This window comes from Orbicella faveolata, unplaced genomic scaffold, assembly GCF_042242905.1.
Source record: "Orbicella faveolata isolate gen_17 unplaced genomic scaffold, um_ofav_v1 contig_47, whole genome shotgun sequence".
NCBI classification, from domain to species: Eukaryota; Metazoa; Cnidaria; class Anthozoa; order Scleractinia; family Merulinidae; genus Orbicella; species Orbicella faveolata.
Genome location: NW_028301577.1, coordinates 1,364,254 through 1,384,182, shown reverse-complemented (window position 1 = coordinate 1,384,182; position 19,929 = coordinate 1,364,254). Strand labels below are relative to the sequence as shown.

The 19,929-nt window shown below is 36.0% G+C and overlaps 3 protein-coding genes across 3 annotated transcripts in view; 2 read left to right on the top strand and 1 right to left on the bottom strand.

The window, feature by feature from the left end:
- The first annotated feature begins 13 nt into the window (after nucleotides 1-13).
- On the top strand, nucleotides 14-3,328 carry LOC110046417 (uncharacterized). Its single transcript, XM_020752104.2, has 3 exons — nucleotides 14-465; nucleotides 1,692-1,845; nucleotides 2,975-3,328. Exons 1-3 carry the CDS (start codon nucleotides 29-31, stop codon nucleotides 3,176-3,178), a joined length of 795 nt encoding a protein of 264 aa, XP_020607763.2. The 5' UTR covers nucleotides 14-28; the 3' UTR covers nucleotides 3,179-3,328.
- A 59-nt stretch (nucleotides 3,329-3,387) lies between these two features.
- On the bottom strand, nucleotides 3,388-13,638 carry LOC110046416 (nucleoporin 88-like). Its single transcript, XM_020752102.2, has 16 exons — nucleotides 13,324-13,638; nucleotides 12,533-12,702; nucleotides 11,729-11,854; nucleotides 10,249-10,542; nucleotides 9,495-9,678; nucleotides 8,710-8,893; nucleotides 7,824-7,922; nucleotides 7,367-7,442; nucleotides 7,070-7,174; nucleotides 6,870-6,932; nucleotides 6,642-6,737; nucleotides 5,998-6,123; nucleotides 5,655-5,801; nucleotides 5,213-5,339; nucleotides 4,861-4,973; nucleotides 3,388-3,994 (listed from the first exon to the last, which is right to left on the bottom strand). The coding sequence occupies exons 1-16, from the start codon at nucleotides 13,633-13,635 to the stop codon at nucleotides 3,931-3,933; spliced, it is 2,286 nt and encodes a 761-aa protein (XP_020607761.2). The 5' UTR covers nucleotides 13,636-13,638; the 3' UTR covers nucleotides 3,388-3,930.
- The window catches only part of LOC110046415 (stalled ribosome sensor GCN1-like), a 30,091-nt gene continuing 23,782 nt past the window's right edge, over nucleotides 13,621-19,929 (top strand). The window contains exons 1-17 of the mRNA XM_020752101.2: nucleotides 13,621-13,688; nucleotides 13,782-13,887; nucleotides 14,203-14,266; nucleotides 15,028-15,086; nucleotides 15,179-15,251; nucleotides 15,435-15,642; nucleotides 15,936-15,992; nucleotides 16,611-16,688; nucleotides 16,802-16,870; nucleotides 17,195-17,303; nucleotides 17,793-17,867; nucleotides 18,233-18,361; nucleotides 18,539-18,589; nucleotides 18,718-18,819; nucleotides 18,941-19,038; nucleotides 19,161-19,236; nucleotides 19,818-19,864. Of these exons, the coding sequence (XP_020607760.2) occupies nucleotides 13,677-13,688; nucleotides 13,782-13,887; nucleotides 14,203-14,266; nucleotides 15,028-15,086; nucleotides 15,179-15,251; nucleotides 15,435-15,642; nucleotides 15,936-15,992; nucleotides 16,611-16,688; nucleotides 16,802-16,870; nucleotides 17,195-17,303; nucleotides 17,793-17,867; nucleotides 18,233-18,361; nucleotides 18,539-18,589; nucleotides 18,718-18,819; nucleotides 18,941-19,038; nucleotides 19,161-19,236; nucleotides 19,818-19,864 (1,413 nt within the window). The 5' untranslated portion in view covers nucleotides 13,621-13,676. The remainder of the gene's footprint in view (nucleotides 13,689-13,781; nucleotides 13,888-14,202; nucleotides 14,267-15,027; nucleotides 15,087-15,178; nucleotides 15,252-15,434; nucleotides 15,643-15,935; nucleotides 15,993-16,610; nucleotides 16,689-16,801; nucleotides 16,871-17,194; nucleotides 17,304-17,792; nucleotides 17,868-18,232; nucleotides 18,362-18,538; nucleotides 18,590-18,717; nucleotides 18,820-18,940; nucleotides 19,039-19,160; nucleotides 19,237-19,817; nucleotides 19,865-19,929) is intronic.

Sequence of the window (19,929 nt, the reverse complement as noted above, 5' to 3'; positions counted from 1 at the left end):
CAGTTCAATCATGTCATGACTGAACAATATGATTGGTCCCTTTCTCTTGTCACGCAATTTGCGATTTTGCGGTTGCGATTTTCGTATTATTTTTAGAGGTCTGAGATTTCTAAGGTCACGATTTCAGTTCTTTTCATCCTGTGATCGGACTTCTTTGCATCCCTCAGTATGTCTTTGTATGTCTTTGAATGTCTTCAAAGAGCCTTTTATTTTTGTCTTTGACCGCGAGAGACGGGGCGGTGCACACGCGTGGCGACCGCGAGAACACTGGGTATGGTTGGGTAACAACATGGCGGGCGTAGCACGAAGTTGGTGCGGATTTGCAAAGTTCAAAGGAGTTTCGCGGACCGTTGGTAGATTGTATTTTAGTACTGATCTTACAAAAACAGATCGTCTTATCGAAAGGGTGAAAAGGTTCGTCTTTGGCGAGAAAGCACCGCCTGAAGAAAAGGAAACAGTTGAGAGGTTCGTGAACTAAGTGGCTCAGATTCAAAGAACTTTTGAGCTTAACTGTAGTGAAAGTATTTTAAGACTAGAACCAAATTCTGGTATTTTTTATTTCCTTAGTTTGTTGTTTTATTTTTAAAGCTATACTTCCTGTTTTTCATAAACACAATTGATTCAGATTGCGAATTTCGAGGAGTGAAAGGTGCAATAAACTAAGGATTTATAAAGGGATAGAGAGCAACGTGCATACCCGGCCAAAGGGTCTTGGAACATCAGTACTGTTGGTAATATTGAGGATTTGGATTTTGTAGTGCAGTGACAGATCCATTAAAAATTCCTACGACTATGCTCAAATGTGCAGGGGGGAGGCAAAGGGAGGGTGACTCCTTTTAAGATTCGTGCCTTAGCTTACAATTTCTTGAGAGATTTGTAGGTAACCAATAGTTCTTAAAGGGGTACTGTAATTTGTTTTACATAACAAGGAATTCCAGCTTCTTAAGCCTGATATTTCAATACAAACACTCCTGAGGACAGTGCGGATTTCACAGCAGAGCAAATGCAACTGAAGGGGTGAGTGGAATAATGCTGAAAGTGACTTTTGGAAAACTTTGAGAGAACCAGCAGTAAAATACCTTCCAGCCACTTCCAGCCATGGTTACGGTTAACTCTGGTTTTCATTATTGTCTAAAAAGACCTAGTAATAATTAAGAGTTCTTTTTAGACAAGAATTAAAATCAGAGTAAACTGTGAAAATTGCCAGTAGGTACATGTATTTCCATCCTGGCTATGGTACCTCTAAATTTTCCAAAAGTCACTTAGGGCTTTATTCCCAGCACCCATTCAACTACTCAACAATGAGTAAGTTGACTTCCAGTCAAATAAAATAATGTAAAGGAAGAGTTCTTGTTCAAATCGTTACTTTTAAGTGCTCCCAGGCCTCCCATTGAGTCTGGGTTTCTATGAGCTGGACAGCTTTAAGTTTAGTATTCTTTACCAAGGTGCAAAGATCTGGAATTCCCTTCCTGTTGCAATCACTTCTTTGCCAAGTTTTCCCAATTTTACGAAAAAAACTGATAGAGTTTTAAGTAACATAATTACTGAACTGGGAAAGCCGCACACTGTAGCACTATCTATGTAACTGTATTGTTATGTACGAGGTGGCCTCGACCAAAAGCCTGGTGGTTTCTAGAGGTCACCTTGTCATACATTGATGAATAATAGTAACATTTAAACTTTCATTGCAGTTATTATCAACTGGTCAAGGCTGAGGATCCGTCAGTATACAGTATGGAGACGCACGAAATTGTGAATAAACTTGAACACATTGTCACAGAAGCTATACCTAACATCCAGGAATGGCAGAATCAGTCAGTCCAAGACCTTGTTGTCAAATATAAGGCGAGTTCAAAGAAAAATGATTGTGCATTGCTACAAAACCTTATGTAGTGGCAGTAGTTTGATGGTTAGGGGGCTGTAGATAACAAAGCCTAGGGGAAACTCAAGAGGGGGTTTCAAGATCTGCTACTTACCTTACAATTTACATTTACACTTTGCATTAACAAGAAGCCTCTGGTTTGGAAGGTCATTGGGCAGACTCAGAACAATTAGGGAGTGGTCAAAAAGTATTGGGGGGGGGGGGGTTGAGTGGGCCGGAGAAGAGAAGGGGTGGGTCATCAGATTTTGAGACCTTGGTTAGGGGGGGGGTTGTTCAATTTTCAGTTACCCATGGGAGTGGGTCATCTTGTTTTATTACTGGAATTGGCGCACTTTTGACATGATCAACAACAGAGGTAACTTCTTCCAGTTCCAAAGGATGAATATTTTCGAGCGGTAGCTGGTGTACAATAGGGATGCAAATTTCATGGATTGTAAAATCTGTATGAAAGCTAAGAAGTCTGACGGAAGTCCCAGGGCAGAAATTTTCAAAATACTGCGCTCTTTCGTCTTGCCGGTCTTCAAGGACACCAAATGGCCACCTTATGTCCACATGCTATTTGTCCCTATGGGTACGGTACACATGTTTATGGATCTGGGACTCACACTCTTGGGCCTAGGACTCATTGTTTACAGGCTTTGTGAGTCCAGAACTCACTACAGCCAATTTTTCTAGGTGGATGACTGTTCTACGGGTAGTGAGACTAAAGGCCAAGTGTGAAAGGTTTATGGTCAAGCTTTTTTAAAGTTTACAGACATGACCTAAAGTTGTAAAAGTAAAGGAAAAGAATATTATTTTTAGATGGTTTTGTATTATTGTTAAGGAAAAAATCTTAAATGTGAACAATATCTCAATTCCATACACAAAATATGATTTTGTTAGATTATGCAACCAAAAATGTCATGTTTTATAGAGGGTGGGTCACGTAATTTTCAACCTTCATTTAGGGGTGGGTCACTTAGTTTTGTGCCACATGGAAGGGGTGGGTCATGTGTTTTCTAACCAACACATTTTCAAATGCTCCAGCCCACCCCCCCCCCCCCCCTTGTACTTTTGACCAGTCCCTTAAATAACCTTTTTTTCCACCTTCAGGTTCTTAACAGATGTTATGAAGAGTTTGGTCTTCTGGTACCCAATTTCCAGTTAAACGAAATGAACACTGTTGAGGATGTCATCAATTTTTACACATCAGCAAAGCCTAAGGACACCAGAACATTTAAATCAATTGACACATGCAATTTACCACCTAATTTATCCATTGGTGGAAGCTTGCCCTTTAAAAATGTGTCCACATAACATCAATCTACAGTCTTGTCAAGATTCCATTCATAAAAAATAGTTGTTAAGTGAAATAACAAAAATATTATTATCTCTGTCTCATGGATGGTCATGGAGTCAAGTTCAACTTTAGTGTTTTTTTTAGAATAAAATTGATTGTTTGATTGACTTGTCATTTCTCATGACACACTCATAGCAGTAACGTCAGACAGAAGACAGTAAGACAGTTTTGCTAATAAATGGTTATTTAATAAAAAGTAGATTTCTATATACAGTCAAATTATAACAACCTAATAACACCAAACTAAAGATTGGTTAGGTAAAAGCTTTTTTTTTCCCTCATATTTTTTCTCCTTTGTTTTCTCCCTTGATCATGCTCAACAAACTAAAGGAAGATAAGGAATCTTAATCTATCTTGAACCCCAAGCTGTGCAAACTTCCTACCAATAATCATTGCTGTGTTGAAGTAAAGTTTGACATGTACACTATGCAAAACCAAATAAATTAATATCAATTGAAATAAAATGGAGTAAATTAGTCGACACAAAAGTTGATTCAGATTCATAACTGTTACAAACCTGTAGTAATTTACATGCAATTGAACACAAGTAATTATTCTCCAACATCAGAATAAACTTCACACTTTTATAGAGGACGAACCAACCCTAATCTACAAAGGTGGTCTTTGTGTCACTAGATATATTTCCTTTCAGTCTTTTCATATCATATCTGACACATGTATCTTGGAAGGCTCTGATTATTGACTAAGACTACAATCCAACTTGAATTTTGAGTTCTTTGACTTGATTTACAAGGTCGGTAATCATTTCACTCCTAAAAAAACAAACAAAGCCATCAGTAAAAACATGCAATATTATTTGTTGCTACACAATACTGTTCCTTTTTCTGAACAGGTTCACAATAATATCAGACATCTTTGCAATTTATAAGTCATCAGTGTCCTCATGGCAATATGGGGAGTGTTTGAATGTAGCGTGTAACACAGATAAATTTCTGGCTGTTGTGTTATGATGCAGAAAAAATATTGAAGCTGGAAATTCATCTGCACTGGCTGGCTAGTTTGAATGCAATAAGTCAGGACAAATGGTCATAGTGCTTTTTAAAATTTAAAACTTGACATTTAAAGCAACATTTCTGAGACCTTGAAAAGACAGTTTGGTCAGTATTCTTTTCATCAGTAAAGAATAGCAAATCAGCCGTTATGGCTTTTCTAACCATACACATAGCTCAGAAGTGCTTCATTGACAAATGTGATTATTGCTGTATGAAAACAAATTATTGCATGTCTTGGGTGATTTCATTTATAAACTTTAAAAAGTCTCTTGTGGGAATCACTTTATCAGTGATGGCGATACAATCAAAATCCAATTTCACAAACAACCCAATGTGCATTTTGCCCTTAACTGTATGCTCAGCTTGCCGTCCCAAACACAAGTCATATCAAACACATCTCAGATTCCATTTCCATCTCTGAGTGTACATGTTATAGATAACATAATTATAGTGTAGGAGCATTTTTCATCAAGTTTTGTTATTTTCCATGATGATGTCAGTACATGGTTAGGTGGACAAGCGATAAGAAATGTAAAGAAAATATCAACCAAGGACAGACACCACCTGAATAAGCAAACAGTAAGGAGAGGTGGAATTGAAAGGTAACAAACAAGCTGTGCACTTACTCATCACTAAGTACTTTTCTAATGTTATTTTGCTGGGAAACATTAAGAACTGGTAACTTGGAAGATGTGGACTTCTGTGGACTCTTTTTTGAATACTTATTTTTCGTTTCAATCTGTAATAAAAAAGAAACAGTTATCAGAAGATTAGACCTTCTTAACCATGTAATCCACCGATTCTACAATAGAACATTCTGAAAACAGGTTATACCCAATACAACACAAGCTGTAAATGTATGCGATGTCCAAAAAAAATGTTCATTACATGGATGCCTTTCATGCTACTTTTTCTTCCCATAGACAAGAACAACCAAATAAAACAAAAAAGATCTTGTCATCATGACACTCTTTGTACCTGTTCCAGTGATTCCCTATGGAATTGTAAAAATGTTTCAATGTCTTCTAACTCATTTTTCATTTTACTCTCGGCATGGGATAAAACTGGAATGCCATTGTGAACAAAACGGAAAAGAGATTCCAGCCTGCAAGAAATAATAATACAAATTTTATAAATTTAGTGTCATCACTTTGTACCCCACTCTACCCCCTCCAAACACAGAGAGGCAGACATAAATTATATTTCCTGGAAAGTTATACTAAAGGAGAGAGTTATTCTCATGGAAAAAATAATTTTCAGGAAAACATTTTACAAAATTATCAAAAATTAAAGTGGTACAGGTATAGATCTGTATATGGGCAGCAAATCAATACCTATCACTAACTATTTCATATTAAGTGTCATCAAACTCTACCAACACACTGGACATGCTACTGTCACCAAATTATTTAATATCTACCTTCTAATGAGATCCATATGCCTCTCTGATGTGTCATCCAGCTTTCCTCCCAGTGCAGCAGCTTGTTCTCTAAGCTCATCACTGATTCTGTGAAGTTTTACCAAGTGTTGGTTCTGTTGTTCCTTCTGGTCTTTGAGGATTGAGATTCTGAAACAAAACATTTCTGTTAACACTTTGACTGCAAGGTCAGAAGGGTGCCCTGCTTTGATTCACCACCTGACTTAAAACTTGGACTCTTGTGCAAATTGTTTATATTTATAATTTTTCTTCTTTTTTTCGGGCATAGACATGTCCTTGCTGTGGCTTCCTGTTTCATTCTATACTATACACTTGTTGCGGTTACCTTTTTTCAATCTCTTCCCTGGCCTTGTTTTGTTTTTGAATATACTCTTTCCTCAATATTTCTTGTACTTGAATAAGCAGTTGATAACAGTCCTCCTGAGAGAGTTTCTCAGATTCTTTGCCAGCTCTACAAGACAATTTTTCTACTTTAAACAGTGTCATGTTGGCATGAAGAACCTTCACAACAGTCATTGTGCTTGGAGAGGCAAAGTAAAGAAGGAGCATGATGTGTTAGTGGGACAGTTGGGAGGCAGTGTTAAAGGTTGATACATTCGGTCATCAAGTAAATATGGTTTGATGAAGGTCTACTGATAACAGTAAACTGCCAAATATAAGCCCCTTCCCAAATAAAAAACAAATCAACCAACCAACCAGCAAACAAGCAAAGATCTCTACATCCTAAATGTATTATATGGGGGAGGGGGGGGGGGTGTACCTCTGATGCACTAGGACCCCATTCTGAGGAGCAGCAATAGGTGGAGTGGGTCCATTTACCCTTTAATGTGTTATGGCCTTGGAAGTACTTTCCATTACTAAGATGTTTTTGTCGCCTTATTAGTTAATTTTTTTATTATTTTATTGTTTCAACCTGTCAATGAGTTGTGATCACTCATGTCACTAAGTCAGGTTCACAGGTGAACTAACCTTAACAAAGGTGTTGAAGTGTTTCTTGTTAATATCTTCTCAATCTGACTTTTAAATAATCCCACATTCAAGTGTCGGATTGGTGAAAACGCTGCACTGTAAGTAAAACAACCAACAGAAAAAGTCAACAGTCAGGTACTTTACTCATACGCTACTAACACTGTTTTTCTGACAAGCACATATTTCTTGCTTTAATACTTTTGAGGTTGAATAGGGCTGACAACTGACCTTTCATAGCTGGTTTCTTCATCTGTTTCAGTTGTTGATGGAGAGGGTGGTCTATTCAGTAAACTAGGATCAAGAATGATGCAAAATGAAAGAAAATAAAATAAATTGTAGTTCAATTCATTACATCTGGGTAACTTTTGGACTTACATTTTGTACAAATTAGAAATTTATAATGATACATTGATTTCAATGATTTTTACCTCAAGGGTTTAACAATGCACTCCATCTTTGAGGTCAAACACAGCATTGAAGAACCAAGAATTCTGCTGTCTACCACACAAACACCAAGGATTGGAGATGACAAACTGAAACAGGGAAATATAGATGCATGTACATATAAAGTCAGAAAACAGCAAGTTGAGAGGAATTTAACTTAGGTCTACCCATTTATCTGTATCTACTTAAAGCTAGAATACGTTTTACACATGGTCATTGGAGAATCATTTTTATTCCTTAACTAGGAAATATGCAATTACATGTAAGATAAGATAATGTACCTTGCTGCTGTCAGGGAAGTACATATCATGTGATATACAATGGCAGCTTCTTCAGGATCAAAAGAACCTTCACCATCTGAGAAAGAGGGAAAACTAATTTGTTTTATTAAGGTTTCCAATGCTGAGATCACAATGTCATAGTTAAAACTGAATGCTATACTTTGTAATGCAGCATTTATGTAAGTGACCACAAATGAAGTTATGTGATCTGCAAAGAATCCTGAATTTTTCTGTTAATTTTTTTGTCTCTTTGTATTTGTTTATTAGAAACACAAATGCAAGGATCATTTCTTTACTTTATGTTTAACAGAACAACCTGGCACAGACAGGAAGTCAGAAAAATGCAGTTCATGATGAGAATATGTGTGTAAAGAACCTTTTGCAAATAACATATCACAATAATATTATTATAATTATTGTTTTTTTTTTTCAGGAAAAAAAATTACTAAAATATTACCTTGCAGACAATAACTTTGTAGTTTCTTAGCCCATGGCAATGAAACGCTGTGTACTCCGGTATTGTGCGAACAAATATACTGATATGGTGATCCTGGATCTGCAGGAAAAGAAAACCATACCCAATTATGAGTAAAGTGTAGCGACTGGTCAAGCCAAGGCTTGTCTCTGGTTTACACAGCATGACGAACTATAGGGGTACTTTAATCAACTTTGATGGGATACTAATTCAAGACAATCTCACCCCTCCCCTTCCCTTAATATATTTTGCACAGTTACTCCCCAGTTATACTTGCTTTTACCCCTCAACAGCTGTAGATCAAAACAGGGACTGTACATTACAAACAGCATCTGCAGCGGCCTGACTTAACTTTTCAATAACTGAATTGAGTCTTAAATGTTTCTTAAAATCCTCCTTACTTATTTAATAATCAGTGGCAGTGGTGTCATAGACATGAACAATATGACATACTAACAATGAAGAAAATTTAAAGCAAGTTTCTTTATACACAGCTGTGCTTGAAGCTAAGAAGCTTATGTGACCCAAATAAATGTTATAATTTACAATGAGTGAGACATGAAGTACAAACACAGCATTTTTAACCTCCTTAAGCAGTCACTTCTTCTAAATGGTAACTCTTCAGTTCTGCTCCTGAAGAGTCCAGTTATAGGCGTTCTGTCAGTACAGAGCCTCACTGGCAGAAAACTGACTGGTTGGCCTTTTACAAAGTGTAGGGATTGAACACAAATATATCTAGTGGCAGGGAGGAGGATTTGAAGCTGGTGCCTCTAAATTGCAAATCTAGCTCCCTAACCACTAGGCCACACCACCTGACATGTGTGAAGGCCCTATGTTCCAAATACTTATACTGCAGGGTACAGTGTACCTCTTTGTAGTCTTAACAGAGCCATGTTTTCATTTTCATCTGAATAATCCCCAGCTGAACTTCTGTCTGTTGCTTCGTTTAATAAAGAGACCCGAAGTTCTACACATTCATGAACAAACAGAGAAAGGTTTTGCCGACATGCATCACTTTTGACAATTCCATGTCTGTTCCAGGATTCTATTTCCTATAAAGGAATGAAATGTTAAAAGGCTGAGTCAACAAACTTCTATTAAATACTACATGGTAATGTAACTGATTATGGGTAAAACCCTGGTGACATATCAAGCAATGAAAGTGGTGTCTCCAAAGTATCTAATACTATAGTCAATTCTCTTTCAATGATTTTACCTTACCTACATGTAGAGCTGCAATACATATCTTTTAATGCCACCAAGCTAACATCTCTCAGCTGATTAATTTAATTTTCTCCTTCACCTTCATTATCAACTCAAAGGGATTGTTAAAGAACCTACAATTTTGTCCATTTACAAGTAAATGGACAAATAATGTAAAGTGGGATATCAAGTTCCTGTCAACAAAGTCTGATCTTTGACATATCTATTGTCCTATAATTGCTTAAAAACATATATGACAATGCATAAGGTAAAGGTTGCTTTATGGATACTGGTAGTGTGTGTTGCTTCAGTTCATGGTGTTTCAATGTGATGGAAAGAGAAATAACAAATCCTGATGAAAATAGTATTCACCATCTCTCCTCCTCAGACACTATGACTTCACAAATATCAAATTAAGATGCCTAAGCCAGTGCCAAAGAGTCAGACTACCTCCTCAGGATCATAAGATTCTTCTGATTCCAAAACAATACAGTGATAAATTTTTCCACTTGCTGTTGCCATGGCAATAACAGGGGGCTGGGAATGAAGACAAAGCAAGGAGCAAGCGTCCAGTCCATAATTATCATCTGCTGCTGGGTACATTGTCAATGGACCTGTCAGCTGTGGCTGGCACCTGTTAAAAACTAGAATATTGAGACTGTACCTGGAAAATATTAATTTTAAAATAATTCAATATTTTATGTAATTAGAATGTACTGAAATCCTGCAGAGGACCAGGTTAGGATTACTGTAAATCCTTGAATTAGCACCAAGGGCACTTATTTCAAATTTAGAAGAAGACGGGGGGCACTTAATCAAGGAGGGGCACTTATTCAATTTTTCCCAAATCGTGGCCTTGCATGATCATTTTTTAATACATCATCTGCACATGAAAAACAACATAAACTGTTTATCAGCATAAAAAGCTGATCCTAAACTTTAAATTGCAGCACCATTAGTACTTGTAATTTTTTCCAAACTTAATGTGTTAACAAACTGAAACAATGCACAAATCTAATACTACACAACTAAAACTATACATCCTTTGCTGTCTCGTTACTCGTCAACAAAATGGGGGGAGGGGAGGGGCACTTATTCGATGGGGGGCTTATTTTAAATTTTGGTCGATAGAGGGAGCGAAGGGAGGGGGGAGGAGGGGGTGCTTATTTGAGGGGGGCGCTAATTTGAGGATTTACGGGGGTACCTCATTTGAGAAATTCTGTGAACCAGATAGTAAATGTCTCCATTTTCTCTCAAAACGAAGATAGGATGAGTGACATCTGGTTCAGCATCACTAGAGTTGAGCCTTCCTCTGAGGACAGGGGCAGTAGTAGGTGGGGCAAAATCAAATGCAACGGCTTTCTCTCCAAGAGCAGCTGCAAATGTTGACATCGATCCAACAGACAAAGACTTCCTGCTGTATTCTGCTGTCAGTGAAGATGACTCCCCCAAGGAAATAATTTCTTCTGGAGAAGTTGGTTTGAGCACACTGTAAAGTCTGTTTAAAAGGCAAAACAAGATGTGATTGAGAAGTTTATATACTCAAAAAACAAGGTTGACTGTCCTCTCTGAATGACAATATCAGATTACAACATTGTCTACCTAATGGCTTGGCCAAAAGAGTGTATGATGATAAGATTTTACAGTCTTTCATAGCAAATTAAAAAATGATAGATGCTAGTCAATATAAATGAATCAGCACTGTACTGCTATAGTCTGTTGAAGTAACATGACAACAATAAATGGCACTTTAGAACACAATCAATTTATATGCTGAAATATGACACCAATCGATTTGATATAATCCAGATACCCCATCCTGGGACAATTTACTACCGATATTTAAAATGAAATTTAAAAAACCCAAATAAAGTAAGGCAAGTCTGTGTTAGACTGCTTATATTTTAATAGGCATGTGCGTTAATGTAGGGTCCGTGACATTGTTTATATCACAGTCATTTTCCAGATGTTTTTTCAGAACCCAAAACCAGGAAACCATTTATATAATGGTGTCCCATTCTAGGAAAAAAATTCACCATCCCTTCAGACCCTACCCCTCAACTGATTACCTCTGTTTTTTGTCAAAACATCTTGTAAACATAATGTAAATACTCGCTTTGCATCTAGATCTACTTTCTATCTTCCAAAAATTCAAACAAATTATGGCAAATTTAATATTCGATTTAATGGACCTAAATTATGGAATGAACTCGATGAAAGATTCAAGTGTTGTACTTCTAATCAATTTAAAAAAGAACTAACTTTGCATTTCATTAGTCTCTATTAATCTTTACTGATATTTTGATGGTTTATATCTATTTATTTTGTTTTGTTTTGTATATTTACTCTTGTACCAAGTTTATGATATTTATGTGTACCAATGTATTTGTTGTGCCTCTTTCCTGACTCTCACATTTTTAATTATTATAATTACGGTCACCCAACTAGTTTAGCTTTTTAGTTATTTTGGGTGTCCCACTACTGTATGTACTGTACTGTTTATTTATTTATTTATTTATAATTATAATCTTGTAAATTCTTTTAGTTGTTTACAGTAGTAGAAATAAACTGTTGTTGTCTGATGTGTTTCTCTGAAAGCAAAAACAGATAATTAATGTATAAGGAGACCTAATTGGACTTTTCTTCAGAAAAATACCAAATTAATCAGTTCAGCTTCACAATACCTTAAGTTATTATCTGAAGTAAGAACCATGAGATGAATGTCAGCCTGACTTCCTGGATGCCACTTAACATCAAGAACTTTTATCTTGTGATGAGTTACATAGAATCTTGGATCAATAGGAATTGTTCTGAAACAGAGCTTGGGTATAAATAATTACAATACGGGTCAACAAGACAAAACAACTTTTTACACATCTGAGATCATCATATCCCCAATTTACTGCACCTGTGAGTCAAAAAGAGTGGCAGAAGGCCTGTTCTGTACCTCCCTGTGCACAATCAAACATCTTCCCTTTCCCATATAGCAGTTTCTTTGGGGTGAGTGAACCCTTAGATCACCATCCTATCCATGTTAATTAAAGACAACTTTGCCCTTGTCCTAAAACGCCATCAACAAATCTGAGTCATTTTCTTGTCCACTTCATTTAAACTGCTTTAAATCTCAAGAAATCAGTTCCTCCTGCTACAGAATTGTTTCAAATGAGTGTCCAGAGTTATCCAGAATTGCTCTGGTTTTTCTTGACTATGCTCCATTATTGGTTTGGTGGTTTTAGCTACCTTCTCAAGTAAACAGTGAGCTGCCAAAATGAAATCTAATCACAACTTGATTAAATCCAGTTTGCTGACTTTGGTATAGGAAACATGTATTTGCTTTGTGTCCTTATCGGTTCATTGCATTGTTCATGGCTTTTGTGCTTGGGTACTGTGATTACTTTGGCTTTGGATGACACTTTATTGAAAACTGCTTCAAATTTGACTACATTTAATACCTCCCCACTTTCTGAGAGAACCCTGTTTTAAAATACCTGCAACTAACAGATTCAGTTCCACCATCATACTCAGCAAACTTTCCCCATCTCATTGGCATCTCAAGAACTGATATTCCTCTTTCTCCTATGAGCAATAGGTACTTTGATGATGGGCTGAATAGCATAGAATCCACGACAAATGGAGGAGCCTTTGTGCAAGCAAATTCCTGTTGGTAAGTTAAAACAATAACATTAAACTGTTGCTAAGTCAGCAGGATGAGTGTGACAACTTGAAAGACTAAGAGTGTCTAAAGAAACACTGCATCCAATGACAGCTTTGATGACCATTGTGTGCACCAAAGCTCTGCAGTTATACTCTATGAGAAGATCACAGGTAGACCAGGACAACAAAACATCATCAAAGAAGAGCAAAACATCCACTGAAATGGCCAGAATCATCTCTAACGAAGGAGAGAGGTTACTTAAATGGACAAGTCCACACAACAGGGTGGCAATGAAAATACTCATTTGAGAAAATATGGACCTCATATTTAGCCAATCAGAATGCAAGATTCAGATCATCTGGAGTGCACAAAGCTGAAATACTTACCCTTTATCTGACTTACAACAGATTGATTCTTAAGGTTATTAAGGTGCATACAACACAATAAATTTCTCAATAAAATAACTAAGTATTCAAATATTGTGCATTGTCTAAAGTTGGATATTATAAAAGAGCAAATGTCAGTCAATCAATCAATCAATCAATCGACTGACCAATCAATCATTCAATAAATATTGACAAACATTTTATCATTCAGTTACAATAAAATGAAGTTCTCACTCACTTGAAATTTGGCAGACCGTTCGTTTTCAAAATGCAAGTTTTTTAGATTTGCTGTCAGTATACTACTCTTCGAGGAATTCCATAGGAATATTTCGCCATCATTTTCAATCAAAATGTTATTAGTTGCTCTCTGCTGAGATCCCTCTGTTATTTCTGAGCTTGCATCGACATGTCTTTGAGTAAGCCTTTGAAAAACTGGGTGTTCTGGTAACAGTTCTTGCCACTTCAAACTCGAACCGAGATTTGACGCCATGTTGCACGCGTAAAGAATAGGCAACATTACATGAGTTTTACATGACATGGATATAAACATCGAACCACGTGAATGACGGGCTCAAAAAGTACGTGGCCAAGATGGCGGCGGAGGTAGTGTTTGGAGAGTTTCTCGTTTTATCCAGTTTACTTTTCTTATTCTAGTCTATATCTACTTGCTTTGACGCAAGTTTATTTCCTTCATAGGTGGTCGAAATTCTGAAGAAATGTAGCAACAAAATAACGACTGCTAGTACCAAAGAGAGGAAGCATGTTTGCGAAGAACTTCTAGTGCCTTGCATCCAAAGAGAGGGTAAGCCATATATCTTTTATGACTTTATCTTTTTAGTTGTAAATGCTAATAGACAAGAATTCTGCTGCCTTGGGGCATTCTAAAATCTGGCACTAATTTGGTGAACATTTTTATCGATGTCATGGAAACGCTGAAATGGTCAAAGTACTCCATAATCGCTGGATTTTGGCCACTGGAACCACGTGAGCGTAATAATTCAGTTTCAAGTTATTTCACGTGGTCTCCACGATTAAATAACTTTAATTCTCTGTAATATAAACTGCACTGTTTTCTTAGTTCAAGATTGATATTCTGTTGTACTGTTTGATTCCATAGGGTTTTCTGAAGCTGCAGTAAAAGCAGTGATCAAGTTACTTTATCTGACTCAGCATCGTTACAGGTGATCACTAGTTCTGTCAGTTCTACTGTTACCTGATCTGTGTTATCACATATAAATGATGTCAAATCATGAGTGCTAAAGGCATCTGCAGTCAAGTGTCGATCAATACTCTTGATCAACCCTCGATTGACACTCGATCAATACTCGATTGACACCTCGATTGACACTCGATTGACATCTTGGCTAACAGTCGGTCAAGAGCCGACCATTTTTTCTAGACATATCGTCAAGTGTCGATCGACACATATGAGTCAGTCGACTATCACCGACTGTTGATTGATTGTTGATTGTGTCAATCAAGATCTTGATCAAGATGTTGAGCAAGTGTTGATCAAGGATATCAATGGACATTCGACCGTGGACGCCTTTAGTACACATGATCCATGTTTTTTTGAGAAATATTGATCTTTTATCACTCCACTCGTAAAAAGTACAGTGAATTTTGATGATAGTTGATGAAAGTCCCAGATACCATGCATGTTTGAAAGCACCATCATTACCTGTCGCCAACTAACATTAAGTTAGATAGTTGGTGATAGTGCATGGTAGTTCCACATGGCAGTAATTTAGTTAGGTTGCATGCAGTAAAATTAATTAGATTATTTTGTAATATCTGTTATTTTATTTTCCAATTTTTGAACAAAAATAATCATAAAATAATTTAGGTTACCAGAATTTGAATCATTTTTAATTTATTAATTAATTAATTAATTAATTATTATTTGAGAAATTAGTTATAAGAAATTGAACAATCTTTATAGAGATAACAAATCAAGAAAATCAGTTGAGGAAGTTCTTAGAGTGCTTGCAGAAAAGCAAGGTATGCCTTTGTTTGTCACTATTCATTTGCTCTGGTGATAAAAATTATTCTTAGTGACTTAGACTACTTTGATTTGTCTTTTGTTTTATTAGGTGCAAATGCTGTGAAATACTTTTGCATAGCATTTTCAAATGTAGAAAAACAAATCATCTCTTCCTTTCCCAGGTAAGAATTTGCTAGTCTCAATGAATGACAAAATATTTAAATCAATTCCTAATAGCATTGTTGTCACCCAGACAACAACATTTTACCAAGACATGTCATGAATGCAGTTTATGTATTGAAAGATTGATGTTCATTTACAAAAACTGTTGTTTTCATAATTTATCAATGATTGATCTGTTGTAGTTATGTGACCAGTGGCTCCAATCTTGTTCTCCTGTGCTGGTCATGCATCCTGGTACGTCATGTTTACACCAACACTGACCTGTGTAATGATGCACAGTGGATTAGACTGGTTGAAGTGCAATGTCTAGCTCTACATGGAGTTCTCTCAGCAGGAAAAGTTTGTGTATGTCAAGCTGCTAGGAAGAAATTACACAGAGTATGGAGAGAGGTGTGGTGTAATTTTTTATCCTAATATATTTTTCATTTTTATATTTTTACAATTATACATTTTTCTGGGAATTTCTTCTCCTACATTGTTCAATTACATGTAGTGCTAGTGTACTTACATTGATATTAGACCAGTAATATTAATGGTTGTAATTTCTTCTTAGGTTTCTTCAGCACCCTATACATTGTAAATTCCTTTATTAGCTCTTTTTTCGATGTTTGTGTTGAAATGAAAAACAATCAAATGATAAATATTAATAATGGTCTGTGTGACCTAATATGTTCCTAATCCAGGTTCCAGGAATTGCATCCAAGTATGCAGAAGCCATCAGCAAGATGGAGGCATGTCAGGTGAAAATTGTACATATTGTATATAGTTTTATCTTTTACTACATATGTTGTTATTTTTTTAGATTTTTATTGCTATTTCATTTCTATTTTTAGTTGCCCAGGGCACCCTTTGATAATAGCATTTGCTGACGGGTTTACCCTTATTATCATTATCATTATCATTATCATTATCATTATCATTATTATTATTATTATTATTATTATTATTATTCAAATTCTCATAATTTCTTTAATGAAAAGTAAAGGTTTCAGTGTGTTTTCATCCAGGATTCAGTGGTATTTTGGGCTGGTGACACTAGTTACACACTTCCCTAAAATACATGATTTGTAACAACTGTCTTCAATTGGACAAGTTTGATTTAAACCAGATAGAGACAACATTATTTCTCCCACTGTTATTTGCAATGTTATGGCACATGATTATCCTAAGAATTATTGTCAAGTAGCCGTGAATTCAACAGAATAACTAGCAAGTAACTGCTGACAGCTATGCTGACAATAAATAGAATATATTTGGGTAAATGTTATCTGGAAGAAAGAAAACTATTAGTAAAAAAGAACTTAAAATTTGTGCAATTCAAAGTTAAAATGCTTATGATTTAATCTTTAATTTTTCAGGAACACGGCTGCTTAACTGGATATCTATTCAATTTCTGTACAAAGAACAAAGACATTGAAACAATAAATAAATTTAAGGTTAGTGTGTGCACAATATTGATAATGAGCAGTGAGCAAGCAAGGTTATTAAGCAATTAAATCAGCAGTGGTAGATTTTTGTCTAATGACTTATCATCCTCTTAACTGTACAGAAGCCATTGCTTGAAATGTATGTGAAGGCTGTGATTAATAGCAAGACAGCACCTGCCAATCATGTCCTGGTAAGAAACCGTTCTTTAAGTTGTTATATATATCTGAGATCACTTACATTCCCAGATATCTAGTACATAACTGTCTTTTGTTGAGCTTACATTTTCAACAAATTATATAGTTGGCATAAAAGTTAATGCGTCTACCTGAGTTAAGTTGGTAAAAATTTTAAAACATCATGCTGACTGTAGAAAAAAATATAATCATATTGAAATAAAAAGAATAGCTTTGACACCCCATCAACAAAGTTGCAAGTAGCATGCCCCATGCCACTTTGTTACACTGTATATCAGTGTACGCCTCCTAATGTGACCTTTGACCCTTGAACCATGCAGGTAAACATTGGTTCTTTGTTGTGTCATGTGACCCACGATGACTTCAACAGTTTAATCTTACCTGCTGTGCAGAAATCTCTCCTACGAAACCCTGAAGTTGTTCTTGAATGTAAGTACAAATGAATAAAAAATTGTAAGTTGAGACCTATTTTATCAAACTCATTTAATAATTCCTCAAGTTTAAACAATGTAAATCATGACCATGACAAGTGTGTTGGTATCTGATCTTATTAAGCTTAGATTTTTACAGTTTTATTTCCCGTTTTCTCCTTAGTTTTAGTTTTGAGGTAGTAGATCTATCAAACACTCAAGACAGTGTTTCATAACATTTCCAAACACCTCAAAGTTCTTCAATAATACTATGCTATGCTAACTTGGATCATCATTTGGAAGCTTTAAAATTGTAACACCTTGGTTTACAAGCATTGATGTGACAGCTTCATTCTGACTGAATAAATAATAGGATAGCATAGGGGGTTAAGATCCCATTTCACCCATGAATTGTAACAAACTTTACACATCTTGTAGGCTTTTAACTTGTCACAAACTAATTTTTTTCCGTCATCATGCATCACATCATGATGATTTCCTTTTTCAGGTGCCGCGTATTTGATTTCTTCAGTCTCAATTGATTTATCCAAGTATGCCTTGGATATCTGCAAGAATGTTGTTGGTGAGTTAACTTCAGGTCAAGATTCTCAAGTAGAAAATCAACACTATTTAGGGGTTTACGTTTGCATAAATTTCATTTTAAGTGCATATTTTAAGCATTTTACTCTGCCTTTAGTTTTTAGTAACAGATTCCATATAATCCTTCAGAGGTATCTTCAAAATTACAATGATTGTGATGGAGAAGAGAGGGAAGCTGTCACTCCTTCTCCATTTCCTGTACCTTCTATAGAAATTACATTTATGACTGTCTACAATTTTCATTTGAAACTGCAATTTAGAAGTGTTAGTTTTTTTAATGTTAGCAAGTTCACTTAATGTATGTTGCATAATTCATTTCAAGTCAGGTAATGTTCATTGAATGTTTAGGTCAGTTACGTGCCAAAGAAGATCTACACAGACAGGCAGCGACATTAATCCTTAAGAACCTTGCACATCAGTGTAGTGATCCAGGGGCATTGGAGGAACTCATCAACTTCTTGTTTGCTGTTCTTAATGGTATGAAACAGTGTGCTAAAATGTTGTTAGCAGTGATGCTATTATGGTGCATCAAAAAGTTTGCAAAGCTTTTTCTTAGTATTGACATAGTTTCATTTCTTGCAGTTTTTATTTTAGTTGTTTATTCAGTTAAATATTTCATAAGGTAAGTTTAACTGTTATATTCTCATGCTTCAGGTTCTGAAGGTAAACTGACACAGTGGAATGATAGAGTTGGTGTACTTCAAGGTTTGTAAAGCTCAAAATAAAAAATCCCCTTTTTGATTTCTACACATTTTTGAACAGTAAGTGTTGAGATTTTGTTGTGGGGCCAAGAGGTTTTTCTTTCAAGCTGATGTTTTGTTAAATATTTACAGGGATCAGAAGTTTAGAACACCACTCAGTCAGTGGAAGCTCATCTGTGCAGAGACTCAGTGAACTTGTTACAGAGAAAATGGTGAAATATATACAGCAAGAAGGTTTGATAACACACTAATTCTAACTATACAATCACTAGTCAAAGTTAGACTGAGTAGAAACACGTATGCATTGTAGACCTACATAGCTGGTGTTGATTGAGCTTTATTGCATCATTATTAGTGCATGAAGGAGCTGTTGTCCAGGGCTTGTTGGTGTTGAGTCACTGGTGTACACACTTCTCAACTCAAGTTCCTAAGTTGCTGGTGGATGCATTTAAGGTGAGATATAATTCTGTTGATAAGCTCAAGCAGGATAGAATCCTTTAATTTGTTCATTGACAAGTTGATAGATAAGTGAACTATACTGTATTTATGACAGTCTGATGTTTTACATTTTATAGAAAGGAATGACCAACAAGAACTCAACATCAGCAGTTAGGGGTGGATACTTGCAGTGCATGACTGGTGCCTTTCAAGGTGGTAACCCTTTTTTAAAAGCAGTTTAAAAATGCAATTTAACAGAGTTACACATGTAACAACAAGGAGCCCAAAACTTGCCTTCACAGCATTTAGATCTGTACATGTACCAAGATTCAATGTGTTCTTGGACAACAGGACATTATAGTAGTTTTGCGTTGAGTTGGCATTTTCATTGAGTGTTAGCGTTTTAAGTGTGGGGACTCTCCTCAGAGGCTGTTTCCCCTCCCCTATCCCTCCCTCTCTTTCTACTGTTTTATCAGTGTGACGGTTGGCTGTTTTTCTTGTTTCCTTGTGTGGGCTCATGGCTGGGTTGCCAGGATTTGTCAGCCATGGAGTGGTCTCTGTCTATGAACTGGCTGCCAATAGTGGAATCTCCTGGATGTCTCGGGCACCCAACCTCCACTTTGCAAGGCAGTGGTTAATTTACAATAGTGATCAGCATACAGTTTCTCCTAGTAGTATTAACTATTATACAAAATTTTGAACTGTAATCTCGGCAAGATCTTGGAGAGATTTTACTGTGATGTTTTGCTCTGTCTAATTTGTTCAAATGTTTCAAATGACGGTAAATTGTATAGGTAACACTCTTCTCCAAGGAATGGATATTTTGACACAACTACTGCAGGTAAAAATTACTATTTGTTTTTTTTCTGATATGTTTATTGTAGTTAGACTTTTTTTCCTTTTCAT

Excerpts from the sequence above, each read along its gene's own strand:
- LOC110046416 (XM_020752102.2), bottom strand. The coding sequence starts at position 13,635 with ATGTTTATATCCATGTCATGTAAAACTCATGTAATGTTGCCTATTCTT. Across the intron at positions 12,703-13,323 it reads AACGGTCTGCCAAATTTCAA|GAATTTGCTTGCACAAAGGC; the intron begins GTGAGTGAGAAC and ends ACTTACCAACAG. Across the intron at positions 6,933-7,069 it reads TGCATTGTTAAACCCTTGAG|TTTACTGAATAGACCACCCT; the intron begins GTAAAAATCATT and ends TCTTGATCCTAG.
- LOC110046417 (XM_020752104.2), top strand. The coding sequence starts at position 29 with ATGATTGGTCCCTTTCTCTTGTCACGCAATTTGCGATTTTGCGGTTGC. Across the intron at positions 466-1,691 it reads GAAAAGGAAACAGTTGAGAG|TTATTATCAACTGGTCAAGG; the intron begins GTTCGTGAACTA and ends CTTTCATTGCAG. Across the intron at positions 1,846-2,974 it reads ACCTTGTTGTCAAATATAAG|GTTCTTAACAGATGTTATGA; the intron begins GCGAGTTCAAAG and ends TTCCACCTTCAG.